General features: G+C 54.1%; 1 protein-coding gene across 1 annotated transcript in view; it reads left to right on the top strand.

Moving 5' to 3' along the window:
• Positions 1 to 12535, top strand: part of MICAL3 (microtubule associated monooxygenase, calponin and LIM domain containing 3) — a 114935-nt gene that overhangs the window by 33005 nt on the left and 69395 nt on the right. Inside the window, 2 exon segments of the mRNA XM_045295900.1 lie at positions 7257 to 7311; positions 7509 to 7737. Of these exon segments, the coding sequence (XP_045151835.1) occupies positions 7257 to 7311; positions 7509 to 7737 (284 nt within the window).

The raw sequence follows: 12535 nt of genomic DNA, 5'->3' as shown, positions 1-12535 counted from the left end.
CTGGAAGCAGCAGTGACGCGATCAGATGACACGTTGCATTTGGCAAATGGAATACCAAAAGAACAAACAGATCTGTGTTGGAGTGCCAGCGGCAGGCTCCCTAGAGGCAAGGATCGGGGGGTCCCGTCTGGAGCACTCCTGACGTGTCGCCGGGAGAAGCAGGCCCTGGCAAAGAACGCCATGCTTGCTAAAGCCGCAGGCGAGAGCAAGGCAGAGGGACGCGGTGGCTGCCCTGATGAGCTCAGAATAAGCACCGCTGTGAGGGTGACCCCAGGACCCGGCGCCGTTTTTGTCTTGTACGTAGGACTGCTGAGAGTCAGAACCAACTGGACAGCCCTGGGAAACAGCAGCTTAGTTGTGTTTTTTTTATCCAATCCAGTCATAATGGATCAAATTGACAGCCGCAACTGGCAAGATTCGATGGGAACCGTAGAGAACAGTGAATATATGCTAACGGAGCAGACACAACTCAAAAGGATTATACAACATGACTCATCAGTTACTAAATTATGTATAATAATGAACTGCTGAGTTGGTATATGTTTGCAAGGTACATTCTTAACTAGATAAAATGTAGAGGGGGAGAAAACTGACCCTTAATCATGGAGCTGATTTTTAAAGGCCCATCCTGTTTCCAAGAGTTTAAGCACCGAGCCATTGTCTTTCTGGTGATTTTGCCCTATGCTCTTGGCATTTAAGAGCTAACACTAGGCATGATTCCCACGGCCAGGCAGCAGTCTCCAATTCTTTTAACGTATGAGCTCACTGACGTCTCACAGGCGTCCAGTGAGGCGCAGGTGTCCCACTGGCAGATGAGAACACCGAGGCGGAGGGTAGAGCCCTCAAGTGCCAGGTCCCATAGTGAGTCATGGAGTCAGCCATTTACCCCAGGTGCTGTGTGCCGGGTCCTGACCTCTGGGCTCATCCTGCCTGAAGGAACAACACGCCCTGGGCAAGAATAACCACCTGGGCATCTTTGGAGCCACTTGTTCAATACACGGCTGTGAGGCAGCTCCACAGTTACCCTGGAAGACAAGGGCGGCCTTCCTGCTTCCCACAGTGGCTGTCGGCAGTTCCCTCCAAGTCATGGTTTCCATCCCTGCCATGTATATTTGCCCAGTGAAAGTGGACACTGTCCGCTTCTCCCCTAGGGACATTGGTTCCACTCCCTGCCCCAGACGTCCCCCAGGACTAGCAGAATGGTCATTGATTCTAGCCAGTTTCCCACTCCCTACCTTTCCTTTCTAATGACTTGTGGAAAGCTGGACCCTCATAACCTTCCCTTCCTATGACACCTCCAATGAACGCAGTGGTTCTCAGCCTTCCAAGGCCATGCCCCTTTCATGCAGTTCCTCGTGTTGTGGTGCCCCCACCCCCCAACCGTAAAACGATTTTCATTGCTACTTCATCAGTCATTTTGCTACTGTTATGAATCGGGCGACCCCTGTGAAAAGGTCGTTTGGCCCCCAAAGGGGTTGTGACCCCCCAGGTCGAGAACCACTGCATGCACGCCTCTTCCCTAGGCCACTATGATGGAAATGTGCTGCTTCCACCTTTGCACTAACAGTAGTACTTTATGTAGCTGAGCTCATTAGCAGCCCGGTGGGCCTAATGGCTGCACGAAAAGTTGCACTTGGTTCATGGGATTGGGTAGAGATGGGGGTGCATTGGGGGACGGGGGTTGGAGGGTGGGGCAGGGGAAATGTCTTGACATGAATTCCAGATTTCTGGCACTGAATTTCTCACTGTCACCTAGTAGGTCCCTGTAGCGCCTTTGGTTGGCGCTTAAGTCTCTCCTTTGTTGCCTACAGACATTCAGGCGTCTTGGTGCTGACCGCCATGGCAAGCAGAGCCCCAGCCACGAGAGGGTAACGAGCATGAGCCGGGGCGTGAGACGCTGGGAGCCACAGGGCACGCTGTGGTGGTGGGCAGAGGAAACGGGGTGCTGTTTCCCGTGTCCCGTGCTTCCTGCACGCTCTTGTCTTCCAACAAGAGCCGGAGTTCTTTGTGCCAGCAATGCCGACCCCTGCCGGTAGCATTCCGTCAGCCTCGCGCACCAGCACTTGAGTCAGACGCTGATCCTGGCCGTCTGTGTGGCTGTGTGTGACTCTTCTGTTTTCACTCACCCTTTTCATTCTGAGACCACGTTGCTTCTGCCCGTAAAATAGAAGGGGGGGCGGGGAGAATAGCATTCCACCCTTGTGTGTGTGGCTTCTGAGAGGAAGGGTGTAGATCATTCAGCCCGTCGCAGCAGTTGCTTGGCTTTTCTGACACAACCCTGGGATCTTGGAGAGGGAATACCAAGAGAGTAAGAATCTCTCAATCGCTGTGGGGAGTTTGCAGGTATGGAGAGGGATGAGGGGCACAAAGGGGATGGCAAGATGGGGGCATCTAGGAGAAGCCTTAGCCTTTTCTGTAAAATCCACAGGAGGGATTCCCGGGGAGGTGCCCCTGATTGTCATATAATCTGATAAATGGCAGAGGTGCCCAGGTAAAGAAGCTGCTTACTCAGTGGGAATGTAGAAGCCTATGGTTAGCCTTAAAGAAGAGGCCTGAGTTGGTACAGCTTTGCCCCTGGAGCGATGATGGATCCTACTGGCCGGTCTCATCCGGGAGCTTCCTAGGTTCTCTCCCCACTGCCTTTATGGCTCAGCATCTCCGGAGAGTCCTGCCACCCTCCGCCCCACCCGCCTTTCTCCCGTCCCCAGACTCCTGGCACCACAGGACCAGGTACTGGATTAGGGTGCAGGGACCTGGGGTGAGGAAGAGGCTAGGTGCATGTGGCTTCACTCTCTGCTAGCACCTGACCCCTCTCATGGGCACTGCCAGAAAACTGGGCATTTTCACTGGGCAGGGAGGGCAGTGCCCTAGGTATGGGGGAATTTAGTCGGGGGTGGGTAGGGTGATGATGGTCCATAGGAAAACAGCTGAGAGATGAACAAAAGGAAGTGTGTTAGATGACAGGGCATGTGGAAGCCCGGGGCTGCGGTGCTAATGGGAAAGGCAGGCAGTAAGGGCTCCTTTTGCAGAGGCTCACTTCCCTTAGAGCAGGCCTCCAGTCCAGGTACTTTGAAGGGAACCTGTGTGTGTTCTCTTCCAGGACTTTGCCCCCACTGTTGGGTTCTCTTACATGTGCACTCCCTGGCCCTCTCGGCTCCCTCCCAGCACCCTCACATTCTCCTTTGTCCTCCCAGAAGCTCTGACCTCCCTGGGTAAGCCCAGCTTCTCTCTGGTTCACACCCTTTGGAGGCCAGGGCTCACCTGCAGAGGTCTTCCAAGTCCCTTAGTTTGGGTGGCTGGGAGGCACTCCATAACCCAACCTCTCGGATCCCTCCACTAAAGGACAGAAGGGTTCTGCTGCTACCTCACCCACCCGCAACTGTTTCACATCGGAACCACTTCAGTTCATTCTGGTTCCTCCCCTTGCTTAGAATTTCTCTTTTCCATGCCAGGTGGACTGAATCAGAACCTCCATTTTAACAAGACTCTTCTAAAACCCCAAGTGATTACAATGTATTCATACAGATCACCTGGGGATAACACAGGATTCACCCCAACCAAAATCTATGTTTTAAACCAGGTCCCTAGGCTATCCGTTTGTAGACATTATGATCATATAGAGCTTCTAGTTTAAAATGTTGATTCTAGTTGGGTCTATTTGGGGTAGAAATACAAATTCTCTGCTCTTTGTTCCACCAATCTGGTGGTAGAATATCCGTACACACCCCCACCCCCACCCTCCCTTGAGAAATCCCAACTAAGGCCAGTTGAAGGCGCTCAGCAGAGCACAGAGAGTGAATGCCTTAGCTGGAGACCTGCCTCTAACAGGCAGCCTTCCCCACCTCCACAGTGGCTGGAGCACAGGCCCCCAAGGTAGTCGGAGCTCTCCTGGGTGAAGCACAGCGAGAGTGGGCATCTTCCCGGAAGCATCAGGGCAAGGCAACCTCAGGGCAGAGCGGGAAGGATTCATAAACCAGTTGAGTTTCTAAGAACTAGACGTATTTTCTGAATTACAAACTGTTTTTTAGATGAAGGTTTGAAAATAAGAGGAGCTTAAAGCTGCCATGTTCCTGAATGCTTGGGTCAGCGTGTGAATGTTGATCTAACGTGCCCTTTGATTCTCTTCTCTCCATCTTGTATTTTGTAGCCAGAGCCTGAAGCTTCACGTCGATTTTTTGTCGACCAATGGGAGCTTTCTCTTAGTCTCCGCTCCTCCAACCGCCCTGCCTCTCCTTCCTCTGACTCCCTCCGACAGGTAGCACAGCCTGGGGCCCAGCAAAGCTGCTCTCCTTCCTCTGCCCACTTGGCTTTCACGAGCCCACCTGTTCCAGAGGGGGTGGGGTGCATCCTCAGTGTGGCCTGTCCCCGGGAAGAGAAGCTGCTGGTGTCTGGGGCTCCTCTAAGTAACCTCAGCCTGAATCAGAGAGGCTGCCGCTTCTGTTAAACTGGGCTGGACACAGCACGCCCACCCGCACCACCCCTGAGTCCCTAGCACAAGACCAGTCAGTGGTTTTCCAACGCCAAATGTCTTCCTTTTTAATTAATACGCGTTCCACAATAGGACCCTCGTGCTGCCGTCACTGCGGTAGTGACTACGCTTTCTATTTGGGGTGCCTCTGGTAGCACTCAGGGACTGCCTTGCTGCAGAGCTGTGTGAGAAGACATCGGAGAGTCTTGGGACCCTACTCATTTATATGCCCCCTGTTCTTGAGGCAGCACCAGATTTTGTGTGTGTGTGTTTGTGATTGCTCCATTTTGAAAACTGGCTGAGAGTGGGGAGAAGGGAATCACCTGCTTTTCAAGCCAAACGTGGAGAGAACTTGAGTCTCCACGTTCCTTGGGGAAAAGGGGAGGTGGGGATGATGCATGTCAGTGTCACCACATCGCTGAGAACATTGCTCCTGTTCTCCTGAGGCTGTCACTCCATGGGTGGCGGTTTCCAGGGGCCAGACAGGGAGGGCCCCATGCTTGCTCTGTGTCTCGGCCTCATAGTTGATATCTAGCCCACACCGGTCACTTGCCTGCTGCTGAACGAGGGAAATGTGGTTTTTGCTCCCCCTATGTCCGCTGTTACACTATCTGCTCACCTCTGCCTGGTGTCTGTCTGTCTCCGGCCCAAGCTTCCCTAATGTCCCTAACCCAGAGGCTCAGATTTAAGAGCCACTAGGGGGTATGCACTGTAAAGCTAATGGACAGGCACTTGAAATTTTAAGTCTAAAGATGTCATTCATTCCCCAGTTCCCGCGGAGCCTGGGAGAGGGGTTTCCTTGCTGGTACTTGTACTTGGGTGGCTCCTGTGTTCACATGGAGTGAGTACCCCCAGAGTCCTCCTCCTGTGTGGCATCGCTTGGGAGATGAACGATCTCCTCACACATGACCTCATGCATCTGTCCATCCAGATGGTTCCCTCGGAGGGCTGTTGGTGGTGTAGGCTTTTCCTGGGGTGTTTCTGGATCAAAATGAGAAGCAGGGCCCTCAAACTTTGCCGAGAGCTCCCTGCTTCCACACAGCGCAGAAGAGCATCACTCCACTTGTTGCTGGTGATGGCTCCTGTAGAAGGTGACTTGGACAAATAGTTGCTAACCGACTGCCAGCACAGACTTTGACCCCATCCCAGGTGGGACAGACTGCCTGCCCGGCGGCCTCGGTGACCAACCTTGATGTCAGTGGAAAGCCTTACAGTCAAAACCTCGTGCTTAATCTGTCTCGGAGAAAGCGCAGCAGGGGGCTCCTGAGAAACAGGAAGGAGACTCGTCTCACCAAAGATAGCCGAGGGACCTGTCCCTAGAGAAGGAGATGAGGTGGATAAAGTACACAGTCGGCAGAAATGGGGAAGGCCCTCAGGAGTTGGGCCGACACAGTGGCTACCATTGGCTCCAGCAGAACGCCCCCTGTGGGGAGGGTGCAGGTCTGGGCAGCGTTTTATTCTGCTGTACGTATAGCCTCTGACTGACTCCACGGCACTTAACAACAGTTTTCCCTCTTGTTACCTCAGCATGAACGGAGAGAGCATTTGGGTGGTTGAGAGCTGGGGCTTTGTTGTTGTTTTGTTTGCCCCCTAGCCTGTGACAATGACTCTTGTACTCCCTCTCCTGGACTAGAAGTGCATGACTCCCCGCAGCAGCAACGTGGCAGGCTGGCTGCAGGTGTCTGCTTAGCCGCCAGAAGCCTGTGTCAAGATGCCCCACCAGGCCAGGGGGCTTAGTGCCTGGTTGGCAAAACGTGGACATTGCTCCGCTGCTGTGCCCATGCTGCCACTGAGTCTGAGCAGGCAGAGGGTGTTGGATGCCTGTGACGGGGTGATCCGCCGTGTGTGAATAAGAAGGGTGAAGGTGATCACTAGCCCCGTCAGGGCTGCTGGCCTCGGTTACCCCAGTGGAGCGAGCCGTCTGGAGAGTCAGCCAGGGGAATTCTTTCTAAGCGAGACAGTCACACCCACCTCCATAGCCCTGGAGTCCAGGACCATCAGCCTGGCCTTTGCTGTCTGCTGGGCACCATGCCTTTCAAATTCTCTGCGTGGACTTGGAGTCGCTGGGGCCCGGCTCAGGCTCTTCTGTGTTGCCCTCCATCCTCACTTCCCACCTCTCATGCCCCGGAGCCACCAGCCTGGCCAGGCTGGTGGCTCCCTGTGGACGCTGGCACGGTGTTTCGGCCTTGCCACCAGCATCTCTGCTTGTGAGCACCGTGTTGGCATGGTTTGCTGCTGCACCTCGTGTTCCTGTTACACCTTTCACAGATGTCTGGGGGTCTTGTTCTCATTTCTCTGTCGTCTTAATTCATATTTTTCTCCTTCTCACCCCCGTCCGTTCTGGTCATTTTGTAATCTCCAACCACTAGAAGTATATAAAGATGTACACGGGCGGAGTGAGCTCACTGGCTGAGCAGATAGCCAGTCAGCTTCAAAGGAAAGAGCAGCCCAAAACCCTCCTAGACAAGAAGGAACTGGTAAGAGACACGCCAGAGGCGCGGTCCACACGAGGCAGGCACAATGGCAGTGAACCCAGCTGGGAGGTCCTAGAACGCTTAGTCAGGTGTAGAGCCCAGTCCGTGCCACCTGGTCACGCTATGGGCAGTTGTCAGAATTCCAGTCACCACACTTCTAGGACTGCAGCCGTTGTTTAAAATGTTGAGTGGAAAGGCATACTTTTGAGGGGTCTCTTAAAGTGAGCGAGCTAGCAGCAGACCCAGATCTGAGAACCACAGGGACACGATTATCCATGTCATATGCTACCCTCATTGATGGCCACAGAGTTGGGGGGGCGGGAGTTGGGTCTGTCCACCAAAGTCAAGTGACTTAGCTATCAGTTGTTGGTCACATTCACTCGAGATCTGACACGGTGCCAGGAAGCACAGTCGACACACGGGGCACAGTCCCTGTTAATGTGTTACACACGTGCGGACTGCAGCTGGAGGGGGGGGTGGCGAAGGGGGCCGCCAAGTGAGCCATAGCCCCGCGATTTTCTTAGTCTCCAAGCAAAACAGGTAGTGAGGGTCCGCTCCGCTCAGAGAGGGCCACCCTGACCGGCCCCCCGCCCGTCTCCTGCACGCAGGGCTCCATCAAGAAGGAGTTCCCACAGAACCTGGGCGGCAGCGACACGTGCTACTTCTGCGGGAAGCGCGTCTACGTGATGGAGAGGCTGAGTGCGGAGGGCCAGTTCTTCCACCGGAGCTGCTTCAAGTGCGGGTACTGCGCCACCACCCTGCGCCTCGCGGGCTACGCCTACGACACCGAGGACGGTGAGTCCCCCGCACCGGGCCCACGCCCCACTTGGAGCCGCTCCCTGCCACCTGATGTGTTTCTATGAGGGGCTTGCAGAACAGTTCGTGGAAAAACGGAACTAGAAGATGATGGGATCTTTCCATGTGTTTTTTGAAGCCCCTTTGTGTGTATGTATGTGTGTACGTACGTACCTACCTACTTGTCTGTCTGTAAAGGTGGCATCACAGTCAGGTGCTTGGCTGCAAGTGGAGAGGTTTGTCACTCAACCCCACCACCGCCACCACCACCCTCACCCACCCCCCCCCCCCCCCCCCCCCCCACCACCCCCCCCACCCCCCCCCCCCACCAAGTTCCCTGGTATGGGAACTTATAGGGGCGGATATGGTAAATGGTACTAATGGTAGTATTCAAGATCTTGACAAACAACTCAAATAGGCAAACCTACTAGTCTGCTCGTGTGGCAGTGGCAGCCAGGAAGCTCTGTGGGGACGGTGTGCCTCTTTCACACGGCGTTGCCGAGTCAGAATGGGCCCAGTCTTCCAAAAGCTCATGGAAAAAATGGGATTAGAAGATAACGAGAACTTTCCACCCGCATTTTGAAGCTCTCTGGGGTTTTTCCCTTCATCCGGCTTCTCTCGCTCTGCCCTGTCCATCTCTCTCCATGCATTCTCCTTTGTCCCCCTGGGGCTCTGTCTTACGTCTTCCCAAGCCGCTGCAGCACAGACCGCTGCCCCACACTCTCGCACTTGTGCATCACGATGGCACCATGAGTTAAGTGGGCTTAAAAGAGAGTGGGGGTTTTCTCCTGCATTTTTGGAAGCCCCCAGGTAGAGGATTTAGTTGGTGACTTCTTGACCTTGACGGAGCTGTCAGCCAGGAAAGGGGCCACTATGGCAGCGAGAATCAACCTGGTGTGTTCTCGATACATTGCGAGGTGTGGTGTGAAAATCTCCGCTGTTCACACACACCTGCTCTTTGGCTGAATCAGGCCTCTGCGCCGTAGGGTGGTACCCCTCCATCGTGGCTAGGGTAGCTCAGTGAGCCTTTTCCTTGGGATCTCCCCACAGATCTGTCACCCGGAAGGCATGCGCATGGCTGCCTGTGCTCTTGAGGACGCAGAATTCATTCTGCTGGGAGTCCAGCAGGCGCCCGGGAAGCGCAGCAGATGGTGCGCAGCATCATGGTGAAGGGCTCAGGGACAGCACGGCTCATGGCTTGGTAGGGGTTGGAGGACACAACCATCGGAGAAGCTCGGTGGGACTCAGGAACGGCTTCGTGGCTGGAAGCTAGACTTGCAGAGAGAGTGGGCAAGGGAAGGGTAGGGCGGCCGGCCGGAAGCACAGATTTGGGCCACTGTAATCATGAACATGAGATTTGTGGCGCCTGATCCTGGGGCAGAGATGACAATGGAAGCCTCAGCCAGGTCCCCAAGGTTTCGCCTCGATGATGTTCTCCTCCACTCAGCTGCCCCTCACCCGTCAGAGAGCAGAGCAACGAGTGGGATTTAGGGGTTCCCTTTGGCTCCATCCTTCACCTAAGTGGGCTGAGAGTCTCAGATCCAAGAACACCCAGGGAGCTAGCTGTGGCTTGGGAGATGGGCAGTCACTCTTGAGCCTCATCATTTTGTCCTCCCACCAGCCCTGCGAGGGAGCTGTTTTATGGCTGTGCTTCTTTCCTGAATCAGGAGACAAAGTTCCGAGTGGTTACAGGTTGCTGGTCAAGTGCAGCCAGCTAGTCTGAGCCCCATCTGCGATGCCTTCAACACTGAGAGTCTGGGACTGGTGGCTCCCATCCCCTCAAGGGTAAACTGTGACTTGGGAACCCATGCCCCTCACAGAGATGGCCGTGCTTCGCACTCACCCCGTCCACTCCTCCTCCAGCTCTTCAGACAAGACCCTACATCAGAGACCATCATGTCTTTCCCTGCCGTCTTGTGGCAAGAAAACACACTCCACCTATTAAGGGGATCTTTAGAGGCCGCTTCTCAGTGCCCAGCCTGTAACTGCCCGCTGCCTCGCTCCTTCTCTGCCGGGACCACCCTTAGCAGCCATCAGTGTCCTCTGATCTAATCTTCACCTGAGCCACCAACATGCCTGCCTCCACCACCAGCCCCCGACGGCCGTTTCCACACAGCAACCCAAGGGATCCTAGAAAGGGGTCAGGCGAGTCTTCCAGACTCTTGCCTCTGCCCTCGCCACCCGCTGCACCACAGACACATAGCTGCACTGGGTCTGCTCCACTCGCGGTGACCCTGCGGACCACAGAAGGAAGCCCTGCCCAGCCCCAGAGTATCTCCACGGTCACCGGCACCTCCGTGTGTCATTGCAGCCACCGTGTACTCCTCACCAGGTGTGCCCTGTGCTCCTCTGCTTTGACCTCTGACATGCGGTCAGCTCTCCTCCAGCTGCTGGGCCCTGCTGATGACGAGGCCAAAGCGAGCGAGTCAGACAAGGGTCTCTGTGACCCGTGAGGCCTCCACTGGCTAATTTTTGGAGGTAGACGGCCAGGCCTTATTCCGGACCCTCCACGGAACCCCGTGCCCGTCCTCGTGCTCGTGTTGGACATGTCAGTGCATGGTTTTCAGCACGGCATGCAGGCGACCCACTCCAGTAGACTGATGGGCAGGCAGCAGGCAGTACAGGTAGATCCACAGTAATTCCCCAGGCTGTGTCAGGTCTGCCCTGCCATCCTCTCTGCTCTCCCCCACGACCCCACCCCCTGCTCACAATTCCTGCCACGACGGTCTGGGTTCCGTTTCTGAGGTTAACTAGGCCGATCTCACACCAGGACTTTGCCCGCACTGCCTCCTCCCCACCATTGCCACGTGCAGCTATCTTGTTCCTCCCACGGCTGCTGACACACCCCTCTTCCAAGAAACCTTTCCCCACCCCTGCCCTGCCACGGCCGCCCCAGTCCATTCCCTACACATTCTCAACCGCACTCCGTTCCGACTTGGTATTGTGTGTCCGTCGGAGCAGAGCCTTGGTCCGGCGTCTGGACTAAGGCCTCCCGGTGTTTGGAGCTGCACTGCCACGAAGTGAATGGCCTGTCGCTGTCTCTTTTCTCCAGTCCCTGCCATGTGTAAGAGCCAAGGTTTCTTAACTACTTGGCCATCGGCAATCAGTTACCTAGTGGATCCTTCTTAGTTTGTCAATACTTAATGCCACCACACTGGGTTGACTGATTGAAATAGTCCTCATAAGCTAAGCTTATTAAATAGTGGCTTGAAGTATAGATTTTAGAGACAAGCTTCCGAGATTCAAATCCTTGAGATTCACTGTGTGGGGAACTTGGGGCACATTGCTTAGGCTTTTTGTGCCTCGGCTAAAGCAAGATGGATGATAATGGTACTCTAGGGAGCCTTGGTGGCACCATGGTTAAAAGATGGCAGCCTTGGAAACCCTCTGGGGCAGTCCTGCTCTGGGCTGCAGGGCCACCCTGAGTCAGAATCGACTTAATGGCAGTGGGTTTGGGTTAGGCTGGTCAGTGGTACCTTGCCTCATTGGATTGCTTCGAGGAGTAAGTGGTTCAGTAAGTTGGCGGGTGTAAGATAGTGACAGTCCCTTCTCGTTATTGATCTCAGAAGCACCAAGGGCCAAAGAGCGGAAGTTGGGACAAGGTAGTGGGCATACATCGATTGGTTCCTCCCCAGCTATGTCAACCTGTGTGGTGGGCATAAATGTCATTGTATACACACAGAGACATGTCCCAAGTGGCTGACTGTCCCACCCAGCTATTGAGTGATCGAGATGTATTGGAGCTGCGATCAGACTTGGGCGCTCGTGGTCTTTCCATCCTATGGCACTGCCATCCTAGAAGGAACAAGAGCTCTCAAGTGTTACCTTTGACTGCTGGTGGGAACAGTTTCCCAAACGTAATTAGTGCATCCCATGGTGTGTGCCCAGAAATAGAGATGGCTGTCTGCCGCCACCACCATCCAATCAAAGTCCCCCGAGACGTGCTTTTGGAAAGGAGAAAGACGGGGTTAGTTTACCCAGTCTATCCAGCACAAGGAGACAGGATTTGGGTTTTTGCACCTTCTCCTCAAACCAAAGAAAAAGGGGATTATTTGTACAGGAGAGGAGAAGGGGGCAGGGCTCTGGGCAAGGGAATGCCAGCAGCGTGGTGTCTTCACCACATGACATCGACTTATCCGTGTGCCCTGCCCTGATGTAGGCGCCAAGCCCCAGATAAGGCAGTATAGCAGGACGGCTCAGCCTGCTCTTCCCAGCACTCAAAAGATTCAGCTGCCATTCAGCCTGTTTCAAAAACACTCCCAGCCCTAGGCCCACAACTAGAAACTATTTGTCTACCTTCATTCCCAGAACTCCGAAAATTAAAACGAATCATATTGAAATAACTTTTAAAATAACTGTTAAATCTGTGCCTCGTGCACTTTCCTATAAACCTAGTGAACTTCTTGTCCTCAGGTCATTTCAGTATTAATGGTGTGAGTCCCTGGCTTCTCAGGGGAAGCGGCCAAGGCAAACCCATTAACCACAAGCCAAGCTATGGAAGGAGCCTAGTGATGGGGGCTCCAGCAGCTCCAAATCCTGATGTGATTTTGATAGCAGGGTCCGGTGAGGATTCCCTGGTAGGTTTGCCTATCTGAGTTGCTTGTCAAGATCTTGAATACTACCAAGTACTACCATTAGTACCATTTACCATACCCCTGCCCATTATAACTAGAAAAGAATGAAAGAAAATATAACAAGTTGTAATTTTCCGTGCTATAACAAACAAGGCACTTGCCTACGGGAAATAAAAATCTAACTCTCATTAAAGTTTATGCACTGGATTACCTCTTCCTTCCAG

This window comes from Echinops telfairi, unplaced genomic scaffold (genome assembly GCF_000313985.2).
Source record: "Echinops telfairi isolate 266 unplaced genomic scaffold, ASM31398v2 ScPeMD7_6273;HRSCAF=7185, whole genome shotgun sequence".
NCBI classification, from domain to species: domain Eukaryota; kingdom Metazoa; phylum Chordata; class Mammalia; order Afrosoricida; family Tenrecidae; genus Echinops; species Echinops telfairi.
Note: the sequence above shows the minus strand (reverse complement) of the source record. Positions and strands in the feature narration are given on the sequence as shown.